This window comes from Crinia signifera, chromosome 3 (assembly GCF_055691185.1).
Source record: "Crinia signifera chromosome 3, ASM5569118v1, whole genome shotgun sequence".
NCBI lineage: Eukaryota > Metazoa > Chordata > Amphibia > Anura > Myobatrachidae > Crinia > Crinia signifera.
In genome coordinates this window covers 342,241,422-342,264,999 of record NC_139219.1, presented here as the reverse complement: position 1 = coordinate 342,264,999, position 23,578 = coordinate 342,241,422, and the positions used below count along the sequence as shown (strand labels likewise).

Genomic DNA, 23,578 nt, shown 5'->3' with positions numbered 1-23,578 from the left:
TGTGTTATATAGTATGTCATGGGCATTGCGGTGTGTTTTATATAGTATGTAATGGGCATTGCGGTGTGTTATATAGTATGTAATGGGCATTACGGTGTTATATAGTATGTAATGGGCATTACGGTGTGTTATATAGTATGTAATGGGCATTACAGTGTGTTATATAGTATATAATGGGCATTACGGTGTGTTATATAGTATGTGATGGGCATTACGGTGTGTTATATAGTGTGTAATGGGCATTGCGGTGTGTTATATAGTATGTAATAGGCATTACGGTGTGTTATATAGTATGTAATGGGCATTACGGTGTGTTATATAGTATGTAATGGGCATTACGGTGTGTTATATAGTATGTAATGGGCATTACGGTGTGTTATATAGTATGTCATGGGCATTACGGTGTGTTATATAGTATGTAATGGGCATTGCGGTGTGTTATATAGTATGTAATAGGCATTACGGTGTGTTATATAGTATGTAATGGGCATTACGGTGTGTTATATAGTATGTAATGGGCATTACGGTGTGTTATATAGTATGTAATGGGCATTACGGTGTGTTATATAGTATGTCATGGGCATTACGGTGTGTTATATAGTATGTAATGGGCATTATGGTGTGTTATATAGTATGTAATGGGCATTACGGTGTGTTATATAGTATGTCATGGGCATTACGGTGTGTTATATAGTATGTCATGGGCATTGCGGTGTGTTATATAGTATGTAATGGGCATTACGGTGTGTTATATAGTATGTAATGGGCATTACGGTGTGTTATATAGTATGTAATGGGCATTACGGTGTGTTATATAGTATGTAATGGGCATTGCGGTGTGTTATATAGTATGTAATGGGCATTACGGTGTGTTATATAGTATGTCATGGGCATTGCGGTGTGTTATATAGTGTGTAATGGGCATTACGGTGTTATATAGTATGTAATGGGCATTATGGTGTGTTATATAGTATGTAATGGGCATTACGGTGTGTTATATAGTATGTGATGGGCATTACGGTGTGTTATATAGTATGTCATGGGCATTGCGGTGTGTTATATAGTGTGTAATGGGCATTACGGTGTGTTATATAGTATGTCATGGGCATTACGGTGTGTTATATAGTATGTAATGGGCATTATGGTGTGTTATATAGTATGTAATGGGCATTACGGTGTGTTATATAGTATGTGATGGGCATTACGGTGTGTTATATAGTATGTCATGGGCATTGCGGTGTGTTTTATATAGTATGTAATGGGCATTACGGTGTTTTATATAGTATGTAATGGGCATTGCGGTGTGTTATATAGTATGTAATGGGCATTGCGGTGTGTTATATAGTATGTAATGGGCATTACAGTGTGTTATATAGCATGTAATGGGCATTACGGTGTGTTATATAGTATGTAATGGGCATTACGGTGTGTTATATAGTATGTAATGGGCATTACGGTGTGTTATATAGTATGTAATGGGCATTACGGTGTGTTATATAGTATGTGATGGGCATTACGGTGTGTTATATAGTATGTAATGGGCATTACGGTGTGTTATATAGTATGTAATGGGCATTACGGTGTGTTATATAGTATGTCATGGGCATTGCTGGGTTTTTTATATAGTATGTAATGGGCATTACGGTGTGTTATATAGTATGTAATGGGCATTACGGTGTGTTATATAGTATGTAATGGGCATTACGGTGTGTTATATAGTATGTCATGGGCATTGCGGTGTGTTTTATATAGTATGTAATGGGCATTGCGGTGTGTTATATAGTATGTAATGGGCATTACGGTGTTATATAGTATGTAATGGGCATTACGGTGTGTTATATAGTATGTAATGGGCATTACAGTGTGTTATATAGTATATAATGGGCATTACGGTGTGTTATATAGTATGTGATGGGCATTACGGTGTGTTATATAGTGTGTAATGGGCATTGCGGTGTGTTATATAGTATGTAATAGGCATTACGGTGTGTTATATAGTATGTAATGGGCATTACGGTGTGTTATATAGTATGTAATGGGCATTACGGTGTGTTATATAGTATGTAATGGGCATTACGGTGTGTTATATAGTATGTCATGGGCATTACGGTGTGTTATATAGTATGTAATGGGCATTGCGGTGTGTTATATAGTATGTAATAGGCATTACGGTGTGTTATATAGTATGTAATGGGCATTACGGTGTGTTATATAGTATGTAATGGGCATTACGGTGTGTTATATAGTATGTAATGGGCATTACGGTGTGTTATATAGTATGTCATGGGCATTACGGTGTGTTATATAGTATGTAATGGGCATTATGGTGTGTTATATAGTATGTAATGGGCATTACGGTGTGTTATATAGTATGTCATGGGCATTACGGTGTGTTATATAGTATGTCATGGGCATTGCGGTGTGTTATATAGTATGTAATGGGCATTACGGTGTGTTATATAGTATGTAATGGGCATTACGGTGTGTTATATAGTATGTAATGGGCATTACGGTGTGTTATATAGTATGTAATGGGCATTGCGGTGTGTTATATAGTGTGTAATGGGCATTACGGTGTGTTATATAGTATGTCATGGGCATTGCGGTGTGTTATATAGTGTGTAATGGGCATTACGGTGTTATATAGTATGTAATGGGCATTACGGTGTGTTATATAGTATGTAATGGGCATTACGGTGTGTTATATAGTATGTAATGGGCATTACGGTGTGTTATATAGTATGTGATGGGCATTACGGTGTGTTATATAGTATGTCATGGGCATTGCGGTGTGTTTTATATAGTATGTAATGGGCATTACGGTGTGTTATATAGTATGTGATGGGCATTACAGTGTGTTATATAGTATGTCATGGGCATTGCGGTGTGTTTTATATAGTATGTAATGGGCATTGCGGTGTGTTATATAGTATGTAATGGGCATTACGGTGTGTTATATAGTATGTAATGGGCATTACGGTGTGTTATATAGTATGTAATGGGCATTACGGTGTGTTATATAGTATGTAATGGGCATTACGGTGTGTTATATAGTATGTAATGGGCATTACGGTGTGTTATATAGTATGTAATGGGCATTACGGTGTGTTATATAGTATGTGATGGGCATTACGGTGTGTTATATAGTATGTCATGGGCATTGCGGTGTGTTTTATATAGTATGTAATGGGCATTACGGTGTGTTATATAGTATGTAATGGGCATTACGGTGTGTTATATAGTATGTAATGGGCATTACGGTGTGTTATATAGTATGTAATGGGCATTACGGTGTGTTATATAGTATGTAATGGGCATTACGGTGTGTTATATAGTATGTGATGGGCATTACAGTGTGTTATATAGTATGTCATGGGCATTGCGGTGTGTTTTATATAGTATGTAATGGGCATTGCGGTGTGTTATATAGGGATCCATGACGGATGAAAAAACACAAGACACCCGGGCACAACAACTAAGTACAAAGAGATCCTCCAGAACCGCTGGGGGATAATGTTTCTGGCCGGTTATAATGTAAGGATTCTAGGAGTATCCCCAGTACCCTAACTCCGTTACCTCCAGTGGTGCAAGTATAATTTTTTTCTTGGTGGTACTGATAGCCTCCACCAAAATGGGCGTAGCCATGTGTCTAAATGACAATAGTGGCGTGGCATCAGGAGACAGGGAATGAGAAACATGGAATGACCGAGGGTGGGTTGGCTCTTGCTTGGGGGGAGAGCCGAGCAGCTTGTGCTTACAATTGTGGAGCCTGCTCTTCATGCTGTCGGTGCTGCTGATGCCAACAGTAGCTGGTAGCTGCATAACGCTGGGTGTGCAGACTGTGGATGCATTATATTTAGACTTAAAATAAAAATAGAATTGACAGTGGGTCAGGGGGTGAAGTGGTACTGCGTACCTGCAACATATTTCTTACAGGTACTCCGTACCACGCCGTACCCCCTTACTTGCAACACTGGTTACCTCTGACTGGAGTCGACGGGCGTGTGCGGTGCTAGGCTTCACCTGGGCCCGTCTCGGCTGAAGGGCGAATTAGGTCTGCCCCACTCCGCTACAGGCAGGTCTTAGGGAATGACAACACGCCCGCCGAGACCAGGAGAGAGCAAGGGGAATAGCTAACTAAATCCCTATACCGGGGAACTCCCAGAAACCCAAAAGAAGTATGGCCTGAGCAGGTGACTCTAACTGGCAATAGAGCACGTGTGCTATAAGCCCATACAATGGCAACAATGCTACTGAGATGTTATATAAGGAAAAGGCAACAATGCTAATGAGATGTTATATAATATAATGGGCAACAATGCTAATGAGATGTTATATAATACAATGGGCAACAATGCCCAGAAGAGGAATACGTAAAATGGCAACAATGCTAATAGGATGTAATATAAGAAAATGACTCTAATGCCCAGTGACACCGTGTGTCACAACTGCGTAAGGAGAGAGACAGGGTAACCCCTGACTTATCTGAGATGATGATGGAGTCCCAGACAGTCACTTGCAGAACTCTTGGGCAGATGAGTGAACAGCAGGGCAGAAGTAGAAATCCAGACTCAGCAAGAGCAGACCAAACAGGCGTGGAACAAAAGGAAGGATTTCCACCAGGAACCAGGACCAGGAACACACTCTGACATGGGCTGACAGAACGCTATAACCGGCGTCTGTTTGTGAGAGACGCCAGCTTATATTTCAAATTTGCCGCCCCTTGCGTGACGTCACGTGCGGTCCGTCCTGCAGAGTCTTCCCCCTGCAGAGACGGCCGCGGCCGAAGCTCTCCAGTGACGCGTCCAGAGAAGATGGCCGCCGTCCTAGCAGCGCAGACGCTGCTGATGGAATAGGACGGCGGCGGTGCCTGAGACGGCGCCTAACAGTACCCCCCCGTTGAGGAGGGGTCAAGGGACCCCCAAGTCTGGGTTTATGGGGAAATTCCTCAAAAAATCTCTTCTTGAGGGTAGGAGCGTGGAGCTCGTGGTCCGGAATCCAGGATCTCTCCTCTGGGCCATACCCTTTCCAATGAACCAGAAATTTGAGCTGATTGCGAATCATCTTGGAATCAAGAATCTTTTCAATAAGGAATTCTTTGTGACCTTGGACAAGGATGGGTGCAAGTCCCTTGCGTCTGGGCTGAGATGCCTGCTTAAAAAGAGAACAATGGAAAGTATTGTGGATTTTCATTGCCCGGGGCAGTTGGAGCTTGAACGCCACCGGGTTGATTTGACTGATGATTCTAAAAGGACCAATAAAGCGGGGTCCCAGTTTCTGAGAGGCCTGGCGAATCTTGATGTTCCGGGTCGAAAGAAAAACCCAGTCTCCCACTCTAAAAGAACAAGGCCTTCTGTTGCGGTCAGAGAACCGTTTGGCAGAAGCCGAAGAAGCTAGAAGAGCCTTATGAACTTTGCTCCAAATAAGCCTCCTTTGAGAACCAAGAACCACCCCCGGAAGCTCCGGAATCAAAAGAATTGGCTCTGGGGTGTTGACCAGAGACACAGAAAAAAGGAGACATCCTCGAAGCAGAATGCCATGCATTATTATATGCAAACTCTGCGAAAGGCAGATGCTCTGACCAATTGTTCTGACACTTGGAAGCATAACATCTAAAAAATTGTTCCAGACTTTGATTGATTCTTTCAGTCTGTCCATTCGACTGGGGATGATACCCAGAGGATGGACTGAGACTGATGCCTAAAGCTGCACAGAGGAACCTCCAAAACTTGGCGACAAACTGTACCCCCCTATCTGAGACAATGTCTGTGGGAAGACCATGGAGGCGAAAAATATGCAGCAAAAATAATGCAGCTAATCTCTGAGCAGAAGGAAGACCGATCAGGGGAACAAAATGCGCCATCTTGCTGAAACGGTCCACGACCACCCAGATGGTATTATGACCAGAGGATGAGGGCAAATCCACAATAAAATCCATGGAGATATGGGTCCATGGTCTCTCCGGACAAGATAAAGGAAGGAGTTGACCCGTGGGAGGGGTGCGGAGGGACTTGTTTTTGGCACAAACCTCGCAAGACTTGACAAAAGATTCCACATCCCCCCTCATTGAAGGCCACCATACAGAACGAGAAATTAATGGCCTGCGGTCTTGACCGTATGAAATTCAGCAAGAACCTTCCCTCGGAGTTTGGAGGGGACAAATAATCTCCCAGAAGGGGTGAGGTCAGGTGCCTCCTTTTGAGCCCGCAGGACTTTATCCAAAAGTGTTTGCGCAATACCAACGTAAATCCTAGAAGAAGGAATAATGGTCTCCAGCGCCGACTCCTTGTTTTGAAAACCCAAAAAACTCCTGGCCAAGGCGTCCGCCTTGACGTTTCGGGAACCTGGCCTAAAGGTGATGCGAAAATTAAAATGAGCAAAGAATAACGCCCACCTTGCCTGACGGGCATTTAGTCTCTTGGCATCTTGAAGGTAAGAGAGGTTTTTATGATCAGTGAAAATGATCACCTAATATTTGGCTCCCTCCAGCCAGTGCCGCCATTCCTCCAGAGCGCATTTTATGGCCAGAAGTTCCCTGTTCCCCACATCGTAATTCCGTTCAGCCGACGAGAACTTACGTGAATGGAAGGAACAAGGGTGTAATAGACCATCCTTAGAATCTACCTGTGACAACACAGCCCCTATGCCAATTTCGGAGGCATCTACCTCTAAAATAAATGGGCGATCAGGATCTGGGTGCCGTAAGATCCGGGCAGATAAAAAGGCCTCTTTGAGAAGACGAAAAGAATTGTGGACTTCTGAGGACCAGAGAGCGGGGTCTGCCCCCTTCTTGGTGAGTGCAACGATGGGTGCGACTATATCAGAGAACGCGGGAATGAACCTGCGGTAGTAGTTCGCGAACCCCAAAAACCTCTGGACTGCTTTAAGAGTAGTGGGCTGCACCCAATCCAAGATAGCCTGAACCTTAACAGGATCCATATAGAAGCCCTTAGGAGAAATAACATAGCCCAGAAAAGAAATACTCTGGACCTCGAACTCACACTTTTCGAGTTTCGCATACAGACAGTTTTCTCTGAGTCTCTGTAAAACCTTCTTAACGTGAACTCTATGTTGCTCCAAAGAAGAAGAAAAAATCAAAATATCGTCCAGATAAACGACCACAAAAATCCCCAAAAAATCCCGAAGGACGTCATTAATGAAGTCTTGAAAGACTGCAGGGGCATTGGCTAGCCCAAAAGGCATTACCAGGTATTCATAATGACCAGTATGGGTGTTAAAAGCGGTCTTCCACTCATCGCCCGCTTTGATTCTTATCAAATTATATGCCCCTCGGAGATCAATCTTAGAGAAAACTGTAGCAGAGCGTAATTGATCAAACAAGACGGAAATTAAAGGTAATAAGTAAGAGTTCTTTACCGAGATTAAATTAAGCTGTCTGTAATCAATACATGGACGTAAGGTACCGTCTTTTTTTACCAACAAAGAAAAACCCCGCCCCCACAGGAGATTTTGAGGGACGAATAAAGCCTTTCTTTAAGTTGTCAGTAATATACTCCTCCATCGCCTTAGCTTCGGGTAAGGACAATGCATACAAACGACCCTTGGGTAATTTGGCCTGAGGGAGGAGAGTGATGGCACAGTCATAGGGGTGATGGGGAGGTAAGATCTCTGCCTCTTTTTTTGAAAAGACATCTGAAAAAGAAACATACGGAGCAGGGAGCAGAGGATTGGCGAGGCTAGAGACCCTGACAGGGAGGTGCAGGCAGGAGTCCGCGCATGTCACACCCCACTGCAACAGCTCCCCCGTCCGCCAATCAAAGTGAGGGTTATGTACCCTTAACCATGGTAACCCCAACACCACAGGAGCTAAGGGACTGTGAATAACAAGGAATTCAAGAGTCTCGGAATGGGTGGAGCCTATGCTTAGGTCTAAGGGCACAGTGCGATGTGAAATAAGCCCCTTGGGAAGGAGACTGCCATCCAAGCCAAAAACAGATAACTCAGAAGAAAGAGGGACTAATGGAATGGCAAGATCCTGAACCAGACGAGAATCGATGAAATTCCCGGCTGCCCCACTATCCACAAAGGCCTGAGATTCCCACCGCTGAACCCCCAGACCCAAACAAATACATAACAGAAGAGAATTATTGGGAGATAAACGGGACTGGCCTAGAAGGATTCCTCCCCGAACCCCTAGGCCCTGGCGTTTCCCGGACGCTCTGGACATGTGCCCACCAGGTGTCCTTTACCCCCACAATACAAACATAAGCCCAGGGAGCGACGACGGGCCTTCTCCTGGTTCGATAGGCGAGATGCACCAATTTGCATTGGTTCTTCAGACCCACCTGCCAGATCACCTCCTGTCTCGGCCAGAGGATAGGAGGGTAATTCTCGCGCGGAGCGCCTCTCTCTGATACGTCTATCAATGCGGACCACCAACTGCATCAATTCATCAAGAGAGGCTGCCGCCGGATATTGTACCAGGAAATCTTTTACCTGATCTGCTAGGCCAAGACGGAATTGGCTCCGCAGCGCAGGGTCATTCCAAGTGGTATCACCAGCGTAACGTCGGAATTCAGAGCAGTAGGCCTCTGCAGTACAGCGACCTTGTTTCAAGGCCCGAATGTGAGCCTCGGCAGAGGCTGCTTTATCAGGATCGTCATAAAGCACCCCCATAGCTGTGAAAAAGGCATCCACAGAACTGAGCTCAGAACTGTCTGCCCCTAAACCAAAGGCCCATGTTTGTGGATCCCCTTGAAGTAGGGAGACAACCAACCCGACTTTCTGAACTTCTGAGCCTGAGGAAACGGGCCGGAGACGGAAATAAAGTTTACAGCTCTCCCTAAAATTAAAAAACAACTTCCGGTCACCTGAAAAACGATCAGGAAGGTTCATTTTAGGTTCTTTGATGGGTTGAGCCCCAGCCGGGACTACTCTCCTAACCTCCTCCTGTGTCTCTACACGCAGGGACAACCCCACCATCTGCTGCGTGAGGAGACGAACCTGATCTGACAGTACTTGCGCTGGGCCCCCTGCAGAGGGATCCATGACGGATGAAAAAACACAAGACACCCGGGCACAACAACTAAGTACAAAGAGATCCTCCAGAACCGCTGGGGGATAATGTTTCTGGCCGGTTATAATGTAAGGATTCTAGGAGTATCCCCGGTACCCTAACTCCGTTACCTCTGACTGGAGTCGACGGGCGTGTGCGGTGCTAGGCTTCACCTGGGCCCGTCTCGGCTGAAGGGCGAATTAGGTCCGCCCCACTCCGCTACAGGCAGGTCTTAGGGAATGACAACACGCCCGCCGAGACCAGGAGAGAGCAAGGGGAATAGCTAACTAAATCACTATACCGGGGAACTCCCAGAAACCCAAAAGAAGTAAGGCCTGAGCAGGTGACTCTAACTGGCAATAGAGCACGTGTGCTATAAGCCCATACAATGGCAACAATGCTACTGAGATGTTATATAAGGAAAAGGCAACAATGCTAATGAGATGTTATATAATATAATGGGCAACAATGCTAATGAGATGTTATATAATACAATGGGCAACAATGCCCAGAAGAGGAATACGTAAAATGGCAACAATGCTAATAGGATGTAATATAAGAAAATGACTCTAATGCCCAGTGACACCGTGTGTCACAACTGCGTAAGGAGAGAGACAGGGTAACCCCTGACTTATCTGAGATGATGATGGAGTCCCAGACAGTCACTTGCAGAACTCTTGGGCAGATGAGTGAACAGCAGGGCAGAAGTAGAAATCCAGACTCAGCAAGAGCAGACCAAACAGGCGTGGAACAAAAGGAAGGATTTCCACCAGGAACCAGGACCAGGAACACACTCTGACATGGGCTGACAGAACGCTATAACCGGCGTCTGTTTGTGAGAGACGCCGGCTTATATTTCAAATTTGCCGCCCCTTGCGTGACGTCACGTGCGGTCCGTCCTGCAGAGTCTTCCCCCTGCAGAGACGGCCGCGGCGGAAGTTCGGGGCGTTGCCTAGCAACGTCCCCAAAGCTCTCCAGTGACGCGTCCAGAGAAGATGGCCGCCGTCCTAGCAGCGCAGACGCTGCTGATGGAATAGGACGGCGGTGGTGCCTGAGAGGGCGCCTAACAGTATGTTCTGCACCCTTCAGAGATGAGGCTCTGTATGCGTATGTTCTGCACCCCTCGGAGATGAGGTTTTGTATGCGTATGCTCTGCACCCCTCGGAGATGAGGCTTTGTATGCTCTGCACCCCTCATAGATGAGGCTCTGTATGCGTGTGCTCTGCACCCCTCGGAGATGAGGCTCTGTATGCGTGTGCTCTGCACCCCTCAGAGATGAGGCTCTGTATGCGTATATGTTCTGCACCCCTTGGAGATGAGGCTTTGTATGCGTATGCTCTGCACCCCTCAGAATGAGGCTCTGTATGCGTATGTTCTGCACCCCTCGGAGATGAGGCTCTGTATGCGTATGCTCTGCACCCCATAGAGATGAGGCTCTGTATGCGTATGCTCTGCACCCCTCAGAGATGAGGCTCTGTATGCATATGCTCTGCACCCCTCAACGATGAGGCACTGTATGCGTATGCTCTGCACCCCTCAGAGATAAAGCTCTGTAAGCGTATGTTCTGCACCCCTCAGAGATGAGGCTCTGTATGCGTATGTTCTGCACCCCTCAGAGATGAGGCTCTGTATGCGTATGTTCTGCACCCCTCAGAGATGAGGCTCTGTATGCGTATGCTCTGCACACCTCGGAGATGAGGCTTTGTATGCGTATGTTCTGCACCCCTCAGAGATGAGGCTCTGTATGCGTATGCTCTGCACCTCTCATAGATGAGGCTCTGTATGCGTATGCTCTGCACCCCTCGGAGATGAGGCTCTGTATGCGTATGCTCTGCACCCCTCAGCAATGAGGCTCTGTATGCGTATGCTCTGCACCCCTCGGAGATGAGGCTCTGTATGCGTATGCTCTGCACCCCTCGGAGATGAGGCTCTGTATGCTTATGTTCTGCACCCCTCAGAGATGAGGCTCTGTATGAGTATGCTCTGCACCTCTCATAGATGAGGCTCTGTATGCGTATGCTCTGCACCCCTCGGAGATGAGGCTTTGTATGCGTATGTTCTGCACCCCTCAGAGATGAGGCTCTGTATGCCTATGTTCTGCACCCCTCTGAGATGAGGCTTTGTATGCTCTGCACCCCTCATAGATGAGGCTTTGTATGCGTATGCTCTGCACCCCTCGGAGATGAGGCTCTGTATGCGTATGTTCTGCACCCCTCAGAGATGAGGCTCTGTATGCGTATGTTCTGCACCCCTCAGAGATGAGGCTCTGTATGCGTATGCTCTGCACCTCTCGTAGATGAGGCTCTGTATGCGTATGTTCTGCACCCCTAAGAGATGAGGCTCTGTATGTGTATGCTCTGCACCCCTCGGAGATGAAGCTTTGTATGCTCTGCACCCCTCAGAGATGAGGCTCTGTATGCGTATGTTCTGCACCCCTCAGAGATGAGGCTATGTATGCGTATGCTCTGCACCCCTCAGAGATGAGGCTCTGTATGCGTATGCTCTGCACCTCTCTTAGATGAGGCTCTGTATGCGTATGCTCTGCACCCCTCAGAGATGAGGCTCTGTATGCATATGTTCTGCACCCCTCAGAGATGAGGCTCTGTATGCGTATGCTCTGCACCTCTCTTAGATGAGGCTCTGTATGCGTATGCTCTGCACCCCTCAGAGATGAGGCTCTGTATGCATATGTTCTGCACCCCTCAGAGATGAGGCTCTGTATGCGTATGTTCTGCACCCTCAGAGATGAGGCTCTGTATGCGTATGTTCTGCACCCTCAGAGATGAGGCTCTGTATGCGTATGCTCTGCACCCCTCAGAAATGAGGCTCTGTATGTGTATGCTCTGCACCCCTCAGAGTTGAGGCTCTGTATGCGTATGTTCTGCACCCCTCAGAGATGAGGCTCTGTATGCGTATGCTCTGCACCGCTCAGAGATGAGGCTCTGTATGCGTATGCTCTGCACCCCTCAGAGATGAGGCTCTGTATACGTATGTTCTGCACCCCTCAGAGATGAGGCTCTGTATGCGTATGCTCTGCACCCCTTAGAAATGAGGCTCTGTATGCGTATGCTCTGCACCCCTCAGAGTTGAGGCTCTGTATGCGTATGTTCTGCACCCCTCAGAGATGAGGCTCTGTATGCGTATGCTCTGCACCGCTCAGAGATGAGGCTCTGTATGCGTATGCTCTGCACCCCTCAGAGATGAGGCTCTGTATACGTATGTTCTGCACCCCTCAGAGATGAGGCTCTGTATGCGTATGCTCTGCACCGCTCAGAGATGAGGCTCTGTATGCGTATGCTCTGCACCCGTCGGAGATGAGGCTCTGTATGCGTATGTTCTGCACCCCTCAGAGTTGAGGCTCTGTATGCGTATGCTCTGCACCCCTCAGAGATGAGGCTCTGTATGCGTATGCTCTGCACCCCTCAGAGATGATGCTCTATATGCGTATGCTCTGCACCTCTCATAGATGAGGCTCTGTATGCGTATGTTCTGCACCCCTCGGAGATGAGGCTTTGTATGCGTATGTTCTGCACCCCTCAGAGATAAGGCTCTGTATGCGTATGCTCTGCACCGCTCAGAGATGAGGCTCTGTATGCGTATGCTCTGCACCCGTCGGAGATAAGGCTCTGTATGCGTATGTTCTGCACCCCTCAGAGATGAGGCTCTGTATGCGTATGCTCTGCACCCCTCAGAGATGATGCTCTATATGCCTATGTTCTGCACCCCTCTGAGATGAGGCTTTGTATGCGTGTGCTCTGCACCCCTCGGAGATGAGGCTCGGTATGCGTATGTTCTGCACCCCTCAGAGATGAGGCTCTGTATGCGTATGTTCTGCACCCCTCAGAGATGAGGCTCTGTATGCGTATGCTCTGCACCTCTCGTAGATGAGGCTCTGTATGCGTATGTTCCGCACCCCTAAGAGATGAGGCTCTGTATGTGTATGCTCTGCACCCCTCTGAGATGAGGCTCTGTATGCGTATGCTCTGCACCCCTCAGAGATAAGGCTCTGTATGCGTATGCTCTGCACCCCTCAGAGATGAGGCTCTGTATGCGTATGTTCTGCACCCCTCAGAGATGAGGCTCTGTATGCGTATGTTCTGCACCCCTCAGTGATGAGGCTCTGTATGCGTATGTTCTGCACCCTTCAGAGATGAGGCTCTGTATGCGTATGTTCTGCACCCCTCGGAGATGAGGCTTTGTATGCTCTGCACAACTCATAGATGAGGCTCTGTATGCGTGTGCTCTGCACCCCTCGGAGATGAGGCTCTGTATGCGTATGTTCTGCACCCCTCGGAGATGAGGCTTTGTATGCGTATGCTCTGCACCCCTCAGAATGAGGCTCTGTATGTGTATGTTCTGCACCCTTCGGAGATGACTCTGTATGCGTATGCTCTGCACCCCATAGAGATGAGGCTCTGTATGCGTATGCTCTGCACCCCTCAGAATGAGGCTCTGTATGTGTATGTTCTGCACCCTTCGGAGATGACTCTGTATGCGTATGCTCTGCACCCCTCAGAGATGAGGCTCTGTATGCATATGCTCTGCACCCCTCAACGATGAGGCACTGTATGCGTATGCTCTGCACCTCTCGTAGATGAGGCTCTGTATGCGTATGCTCTGCACCCCTCAAAGATGAGGCTCTGTATGCGTATGTTCTGCACCCCTCAGAGATGAGGCTCTTAATGCGTATGTTCTGCACCCCTCATAGATGAGGCTCTGTATGCGTATGTTCTGCACCCTTCGGAGATGAGGCTCTGTATGCGTATGTTCTGCACCCCTCAGAGATGAGGCTCTGTATGCGTATGCTCTGCACCCCTTAGAGATGAGGCTCTGTATGCGTATGTTCTGCACCCCTCAGAGATGAGGCTCTGTATGCCTATGTTCTGCACCCCTCAGCAATGAGGCTCTGTATGCATATGCTCTGCACCCCTCGGAGATGAGGCTCTGTATGCGTATGCTCTGCACCCCTCGGAGATGAGGCTCTGTATGCTTATGTTCTGCACCCCTCAGAGATGAGGCTCTGTATGCGTATGCTCTGCACCTCTCATAGATGAGGCTCTGTATGCGTATGCTCTGCACCCCTCGGAGATGAAGCTTTGTATGCGTATGTTCTGCACCCCTCAGAGATGAGGCTCTGTATGCCTATGTTCTGCACCCCTCTGAGATGAGGCTTTGTATGCTCTGCACCCCTCATAGATGAGGCTTTGTATGCGTGTGCTCTGCACCCCTCATAGATGAGGCTCTGTATGCGTATGCTCTGCACCCCTCGGAGATGAGGCTTTGTATGCGTATGTTCTGCACCCCTCAGAGATGAGGCTCTGTATGCCTATGTTCTGCACCCCTCAGCAATGAGGCTCTGTATGCATATGCTCTGCACCCCTCAGAGATGAGGCTCTGTATGCGTATGTTCTGCACCCCTCGGAGATGAGGCTTTGTATGCGTATGCTCTGCACCCCTCAGAATGAGGCTCTGTATGTGTATGTTCTGCACCCTTCGGAGATGACTCTGTATGCGTATGCTCTGCACCCCATAGAGATGAGGCTCTGTATGCGTATGCTCTGCACCCCTCAGAATGAGGCTCTGTATGTGTATGTTCTGCACCCTTCGGAGATGACTCTGTATGCGTATGCTCTGCACCCCTCAGAGATGAGGCTCTGTATGCATATGCTCTGCACCCCTCAACGATGAGGCACTGTATGCGTATGCTCTGCACCTCTCGTAGATGAGGCTCTGTATGCGTATGCTCTGCACCCCTCAAAGATGAGGCTCTGTATGCGTATGTTCTGCACCCCTCAGAGATGAGGCTCTTAATGCGTATGTTCTGCACCCCTCATAGATGAGGCTCTGTATGCGTATGTTCTGCACCCTTCGGAGATGAGGCTCTGTATGCGTATGTTCTGCACCCCTCAGAGATGAGGCTCTGTATGCGTATGCTCTGCACCCCTTAGAGATGAGGCTCTGTATGCGTATGTTCTGCACCCCTCAGAGATGAGGCTCTGTATGCCTATGTTCTGCACCCCTCAGCAATGAGGCTCTGTATGCATATGCTCTGCACCCCTCGGAGATGAGGCTCTGTATGCGTATGCTCTGCACCCCTCGGAGATGAGGCTCTGTATGCTTATGTTCTGCACCCCTCAGAGATGAGGCTCTGTATGCGTATGCTCTGCACCTCTCATAGATGAGGCTCTGTATGCGTATGCTCTGCACCCCTCGGAGATGAAGCTTTGTATGCGTATGTTCTGCACCCCTCAGAGATGAGGCTCTGTATGCCTATGTTCTGCACCCCTCTGAGATGAGGCTTTGTATGCTCTGCACCCCTCATAGATGAGGCTTTGTATGCGTGTGCTCTGCACCCCTCATAGATGAGGCTCTGTATGCGTATGCTCTGCACCCCTCGGAGATGAGGCTTTGTATGCGTATGTTCTGCACCCCTCAGAGATGAGGCTCTGTATGCCTATGTTCTGCACCCCTCAGCAATGAGGCTCTGTATGCATATGCTCTGCACCCCTCGGAGATGAGGCTCTGTATGCGTATGCTCTGCACCCCTCGGAGATGAGGCTCTGTATGCTTATGTTCTGCACCCCTCAGAGATGAGGCTCTGTATGCGTATGCTCTGCACCTCTCATAGATGAGGCTCTGTATGCGTATGCTCTGCACCCCTCGGAGATGAGGCTCTGTATGCTTATGTTCTGCACCCCTCAGAGATGAGGCTCTGTATGCGTATGCTCTGCACCTCTCAGAGATGAGGCTCTGTATGCGTATGCTCTGCACCCCTCGGAGATGAAGCTTTGTATGCGTATGTTCTGCACCCCTCAGAGATGAGGCTCTGTATGCCTATGTTCTGCACCCCTCTGAGATGAGGCTTTGTATGCTCTGCACCCCTCATAGATGAGGCTTTGTATGCGTGTGCTCTGCACCCCTCAGAGATGAGGCTCTGTATGCGTATGCTCTGCACCCGTCGGAGATGAGGCTCTGTATGCGTATGCTCTGCACCGCTCAGAGATGAGGCTCTGTATGCGTATGCTCTGCACCCCTCAGAGATGAGGCTCTGTATACGTATGTCCTGCACCCCTCAGAGATGAGGCTCTGTATGCGTATGTTCTGCACCCGTCGGAGATGAGGCTCTGTATGCGTATGTTCTGCACCCCTCAGAGATGAGGCTCTGTATGCGTATGTTCTGCACCCCTCAGAGATGAGGCTCTGTATGCGTATGTTCTGCACCCCTCAGAGATGAGGCTCTGTATGCGTATGCTCTGCACCCCTCAGAGATGAGGCTCTGTATGCGTATGTTCTGCACCCCTCAGAGATGAGGCTCTGTATGCGTATGTTCTGCACCCCTCAGAGATGAGGCTCTGTATGCATATGTTCTGCACCCCTCAGAGATGAGGCTCTGTATTCGTATGTTCTGCACCCCTCAGAGATGAGGCTCTGTATGCGTATGCTCTGCACCCCTCAGAAATGAGGCTCTGTATGCGTATGCTCTGCACCCCTCAGAGTTGAGGCTCTGTATGCGTATGTTCTGCACCCCTCAGAGATGACGCTCTGTATGCGTATGCTCTGCACCGCTCAGAGATGAGGCTCTGTATGCGTATGCTCTGCACCCCTCAGAGATGAGGCTCTGTATACGTATGTTCTGCACCCCTCAGAGATGAGGCTCTGTATGCGTATGCTCTGCACCGCTCAGAGATGAGGCTCTGTATGCGTATGCTCTGCACCGCTCAGAGATGAGGCTCTGTATGCGTATGCTCTGCACCCCTCAGAGATGACGCTCTGTATGCGTATGCTCTGCACCGCTCAGAGATGAGGCTCTGTATGCGTATGCTCTGCACCCCTCAGAGATGAGGCTCTGTATACGTATGTTCTGCACCCCTCAGAGATGAGGCTCTGTATGCGTATGCTCTGCACCGCTCAGAGATGAGGCTCTGTATGCGTATGCTCTGCACCCGTCGGAGATAAGGCTCTGTATGCGTATGTTCTGCACCCCTCAGAGTTGAGGCTCTGTATACGTATGCTCTGCACCCCTCAGAGATGAGGCTCTGTATGCGTATGCTCTGCACCCCTCAGAGATGATGCTCTATATGCGTATGCTATGCACCTCTCATAGATGAGGCTCTGTATGCGTATGTTCTGCACCCCTCGGAGATGAGGCTTTGTATGCGTATGTTCTGCACCCCTCGGAGATAAGGCTTTGTATGTTCTGCACCCCTCATAGATGAGGCTCTGTATGCCTATGTTCTGCACCCCTCTGAGATGAGGCTTTGTATGTTCTGCACCCCTCGGAGATGAGGCTCTGTATGCGTATGTTCTGCACCCCTCAGAGATGAGGCTCTGTATGCGTATGTTCTGCACCCCTCAGAGATGAGGCTCTGTATGCGTATGCTCTGCACCTCTCGTAGATGAGGCTCTGTATGCGTATGTTCTGCACCCCTCAGAGATGAGGCTCTGTATGCGTATGCTCTGCACCCCTCATAGATGAGGCTTTGTATGTATATGTTCTGCACCCCTCAGAGATGAGGCTCTGTATGCGTATGTTCTGCACCCCTCAGAGATGAGGCTCTGTATGCGTATGCTCTGCACCGCTCAGAGATGAGGCTCTGTATGCGTATGCTCTGCACCGCTCAGAGATGAGGCTCTGTATGCGTATGCTCTGCACCCCTCAGAGATGACGCTCTGTATGCGTATGCTCTGCACCGCTCAGAGATGAGGCTCTGTATGCGTATGCTCTGCACCCCTCAGAGATGAGGCTCTGTATACGTATGTTCTGCACCCCTCAGAGATGAGGCTCTGTATGCGTATGCTCTGCACCGCTCAGAGATGAGGCTCTGTATGCGTATGCTCTGCACCCGTCGAAGATAAGGCTCTGTATGCGTATGTTCTGCACCCCTCAGAGTTGAGGCTCTGTATACGTATGCTCTGCACCCCTCAGAGATGAGGCTCTGTATGCGTATGCTCTGCACCCCTCAGAGATGATGCTCTATATGCGTATGCTATGCACCTCTCATAGATGAGGCTCTGTATGCGTATGTTCTGCACCCCTCGGAGATGAGGCTTTGTATGCGTATGTTCTGCACCCCTCGGAGATAAGGCTTTGTATGTTCTGCACCCCTCATAGATGAGGCTCTGTATGCCTATGTTCTGCACCCCTCTGAGATGAGGCTTTGTATGTTCTGCACCCCTCGGAGATGAGGCTCTGTATGCGTATGTTCTGCACCCCTCAGAGATGAGGCTCTGTATGCGTATGTTCTGCACCCCTCAGAGATGAGGCTCTGTATGCGTATGCTCTGCACCTCTCGTAGATGAGGCTCTGTATGCGTATGTTCTGCACCCCTAAGAGATGAGGCTCTGTATGCGTATGTTCTGCACCCCTCAGAGATGAGGCTCTGTATGTGTATGTTCTGCACCCCTCAGAGATGAGGCTCTGTATGTGTATGATCTGCACCCCTCAGAGATGAGGCTCTGTATTCGTATGCTCTGCACCTCTCTTAGATGAGGCTCTGTATGCGTATGCTCTGCACCCCTCAGAGATGAGGCTCTGTATGCGTATGCTCTGCACCGCTCAGAGATGAGGCTCTGTATGCGTATGCTCTGCACCCCTCAGAGATGAGGCTCTTTATACGTATGTTCTGCACCCCTCAGAGATGAGGCTCTGTATGCGTATGCTCTGCACCGCTCAGAGATGAGGCTCTGTATGCGTATGCTCTGCACCCGTCGGAGATGAGGCTTTGTATGCGTATGTTCTGCACCCCTCAGAGATGAGGCTCTGTATACGTATGCTCTGCACCCCTCAGAGATGAGGCTCTGTATGCGTATGCTCTGCACCCCTCAGAGATGAGGCTCTGTATGCGTATGTTCTGCACCCCTCAGAGATGAGGCTCTGTATGCGTATGCTCTGCACCCGTCGGAGATGAGGCTTTGTATGCGTATGTTCTGCACCCCTCAGAGATGAGGCTCTGTATACGTATGCTCTGCACCCCTCAGAGATGAGGCTCTGTATGCGTATGCTCTGCACCCCTCAGAGATAAGGCTCTGTATGCGTATGTTCTGCACCCCTCGGAGATGAGGCTCTGTATGCGTATGCTCTGCACCCCTCAGAGATGAGGCTCTGTATGCATATGCTCTGCACCCCTCGGAGATGAGGCTCTGTATGCGTATGCTCTGCACCCGTCGGAGATGAGGCTCTGTATGCGTATGTTCTGCACCCCTCGGAGATAAGGCTCTGTATGCGTATGCTCTGCACCCGTCGGAGATGAGGCTCTGTATGCGTATGCTCTGCACCCGTCGGAGATGAGGCTCTGTATGCGTATGTTCTGCACCCCTCGGAGATGAGGCTCTGTATGCGTATGCTCTGCACCCGTCGGAGATGAGGCTCTGTATGCGTATGTTCTGCACCCCTCGGAGATGAGGCTCTGTATGCGTATGCTCTGCACCTGTCGGAGATGAGGCTCTGTATGCGTCCCCTTCTCGCCATCGAAAACGTTTCTAGCTGTAATGTGAAAGGTCCAGAGAGAATTTACCTTTTTTAAAATACCTGTAATCCAAAACGGGTTAAAAGCAGTTACATAGTTACATAGTAGGTAAGGCTGAAAAAAGACTTGTGTACATCTAGTTCAACCTTATAAAAGATTATCCATTGCTGTATAGTATGTTCTGATATTTTAAAGACAGATTATATTTCTCATATGTACCTATGGATGTTTTTAACCAATAAGTGTTTGTCCAACCTTATTTTGAACGTATTTATAGTGTCTGCCGACACCACCTTTCTGGGAAGAGAGTTCCAAAGTTTGACTGCTCTGACTGTAAAGAATTTTTTTCTTCTAGCTGAACAAAATCTTTGTTCTTCTAATCTATACTCGTTCCCTCGCATCCTAGATTCCTTTCTAGTAGAAAAGAGGGTGTGTGACAGTTCCTTATATTGGCAACTGATATATTTGTACATGTTGAGCATGTCCCCCCTTAAACGTCTCTTTTCTGGTGTAAATAGTCCCAAATTGCTTAATCTCTCCTCGTAGCTTAAATTCTCCATTCCCCTAATAAGCTTTTTTGCTCGTCTCTGGATTTTTTCTAATTCTATGATGTCCTTTTTATAGTGTGGGGCCCAGAACTGCACTGTGTATTCGAGGTGAGGTCTCACCAATGCCTTGTACAGAGGCATAATTACTTTTGAGTCCCTAGTTTCCATTCCCCTCTTAATACATGCTAAAATTTTGTTGGCCTTTTTTGTTGCTACATTATAATGGGCACTACACCCCAGTTTGCTGTCTATTTGGACTCCTAGATCCTTTTCTAGTATTGAAATACCCAGTTCCTTTCCGCTAAGGTTGTAACTTGCACACTGGTTGTGTCTCCCAAGGTGCATAACCTTACATTTATCCACGTTGAACCTCATCTTCCACTTTTTAGCCCATTCCTCTAGATTTGCAAGATCCTTTCGAAGCGTGGTGACATCTGATGTTTTAATAACTTTGCTTAGTTTTGTATCGTCTGCAAAGATGGATACATTGCTGAGTAACCCCATCCCAATATCGTTAATAAAAATGTTAAATAAAATGGGCCCTAAAACGGAACCCTGAGGCACTCCACTTAGTACCGGTATCATATCTGATACGGCACCATTCACAACCACTCTTTGTTCTCTATTACATAGCCAAATCCCTACCCATCTGCAGATATTTTCACCCAATCCTAGGTCCTCCATTTTATTTATCAACCTCTTGTGTGGGACAGTATCAAAGGCCTTAGCAAAATCTAGGAAAATCACATCTACAGCATTTCCATTATCGAGGTTTTTGCTAACCTCCTCATAGAACCCTAGTAGATTAGTTTGTCATGAACGATTTTTCACGAACCCAGGTTGGTTAGTACTGAGTAGACGGTGATGGTCTAGATATTCCTGGATACTATCACTTAAAAATCCTTCAAATAGTTTACCCACAATTGATGTTAAACTAATGGGTCTGTAATTAGCGGGATCTTCCTTTTTGCCTTTTTTTAATATCGGCACTACCTCTGCTATTCTCCAATCTTTTGGTACTTTACCTGACGATAGTGAATTGCTAAAGATATAATGTAGGGGGTAGCTAGATCCTCCCTTAATTCCATTAGTACCCTCGGATGAATTCCATCTGGCCCCGGTGATTTATTTGTTTTGATTTTGCTGAGCTTCAGTATTATTTCCTTGGGCGTGAAATCCACAATGAGATCTGGCTTATTTTTGGTATATGTACGTTCCACAGTCTGCTCTCCCTTAGTAAATACTGATGAGAAGAACTCCTTTAACAGTTTTGCTTTTCCCTTATTTTCTGTAACACTTTTTTCCACTGATATCAGTTAGTGGGCCTATGTTTTCCTTAATTATATGCTTACTATTTATGTATTTAAAAAACTTCTTGGGGTTAGTTTTGCTTTCAGTGGCTATGCGCTCTTCATAGAATTTTTTAGCTGCTTTGATTACCCCTTTGCAAGTTTTGTTTGATTCTTTGTATTTGGTGAACGCCTCCTCATTTGAGTTATTTTTATAGAATTTAAATGCTCTTGTTTTGTTGTTGATTGCTGACCTTACTTTTTTGTCCAACCATGGTGGCTTTTTTTATTGAATTTACCCATTTCAGAGCCAATCTATTTGTAGTGTAAATGGCTCTGAAACGGTATTTACAAGTCAATAGCAGGTCACAGAGGGTGATAGGCTATCTCCCTTGTGATCTCACCAGGCACAGGTAGGAAGTCATGAGCAGGTCACAGAGGGTGATAGGCTATCTCCCTAGTGATGTCACCAGGCACAAGCAGGAAGTCATGAGCAGGTCACAGAGGGTGATAGGCTATCTCCCTAGTGATGTCACCAGGCACAGGCAGGAAGTCATGAGCAGGTCACAGAGGGTGATAGGCTATCTCCTGTAATGTGATGTCACCAGGCACAGGCAGGAAGTCATGAGCAGGTCACAGAGGGTGATAGGCTGTATCCTGTAATGTGATCTCACCAGGCACATGCAGGAAGTCATGAGCAGGTCACAGAGGGTGATAGGCTATCTCCCTAGTGATCTCACCAGGCACAGACAGAAAGTAATGAGCAGGTCACAGAGGGTGATAGGCTATCTCCTGTAATGTGATGTAACAGGGCACAGGCAGGAAGTAATGAGCAGGTCACAGAGGGTGATAGGCTATCTCCTGTAATGTGATGTCACCAGGCACAGACAGGAAGTAATGAGCAGGTCACAGAGGGTGATAGGCTGTCTCCCTAGTGATGTCACCTGGCACAGGCAGGAAGTCATGAGCAGGTCACAGAGGGTGATAGGCTATCTCCCTAGTGATGTCACCAGGCACAGGCAGGAAGTCATGAGCAGGTCACAGAGGGTGATAGGCTGTCTCCTGTAATGTAATCTCACCAGGCACAGGCAGGAGGTCATGAGCAGGTCACAGAGGGTGATAGGCTATCTCCTGTAATGTGATCTCACCAGGCACAGACAGGAAGTAATGAGCAGGTCACAGAGGGTGATAGGCTATCTCCTGTAATGTGATGTCACCAGGCACAGGCAGGAAGTAATGAGCAGGTCACAGAGGGTGATAGGCTATCTCCCGTGTGATGTCACCAGGCACAGGCAGGAAGTAATGATAAGGTCACAGAGGGTGATAGGCTGTCTCCTGTAATGTGATGTCACCAGGCACAGGCAGGAAGTCATGAGCAGGTCACAGAGGGTGATAGGCTATCTCCTGTAATGTGATCTCACCAGGCACAGGCAGGAAGTCATGAGCAGGTCACGGAGGGTGATAGGCTGTCTCCCGTGTGATGTCACAAGGCACAGGCTGGAAGTAATGAGCAGGTCACAGAGGGTGATAGGCTGTCTCCCTTGTGATGTCACCAGGCACAGGCAGGAAGTCATGAGCAGGTCACAGAGGGTGATAGGCTATCTCCTGTAATGTGATCTCACCAGGCACATACAGGAAGTAATGAGCAGGTCACAGAGGGTGATAGGCTGTCTCCCTAGTGATGTCACCAGGCACAGGCAGGAAGTCATGAGCAGGTCACAGAGGGTGATAGGCTATCTCACTAGTGATCTCACCAGGCACAGGCAGGAAGCCATGAGCAGGTCACAGAGGGTGATAGGCTATCTCCCTAGTGATCTCACCAGGCACAGGCAGGAAGTCATGAGCAGGTCACGGAGGGTATTAGGCTGTCTCCCGTGTGATGTCACCAGGCACAGGCAGGAAGTCTTGAGCAGGTCACGGAGGGTGATAGGCTATCTCCCGTGTGATGTCACCAGGCACAGGCAGGAAGTCTTGAGCAGGTCACAGAGGGTGATAGGCTGTCTCCCTTTTGATGTCACCAGGCACAGGCAGGAAGTCATGAGCAGGTCACAGAGGGTGATAGGCTATCTCCCTTGTGATCTCACCAGGCACAGGCAGGAAGTCATGAGCAGGTCACAGAGGGTGATAGGCTATCTCCTGTAACGTGATGTCACCAGGCACAGGCAGGAAGTCATGAGCAGGTCACAGGGGGTGATAGGCTGTCTCCTGTAATGTGATCTCACCAGGCACAGGCAGGAAGTAATGAGCAGAACACAGAGG

The 23,578-nt window shown here is 48.1% G+C and overlaps 1 protein-coding gene across 1 annotated transcript in view; it reads left to right on the top strand.

The window, feature by feature from the left end:
- The first annotated feature begins 9,656 nt into the window (after window positions 1–9,656).
- Window positions 9,657–23,578, top strand: part of KHK (ketohexokinase) — a 158,196-nt gene continuing 144,274 nt past the window's right edge. The window contains exon 1 of the mRNA XM_083175122.1: window positions 9,657–9,740. Within this exon, the coding sequence (XP_083031248.1) occupies window positions 9,657–9,740 (84 nt within the window). The remainder of the gene's footprint in view (window positions 9,741–23,578) is intronic.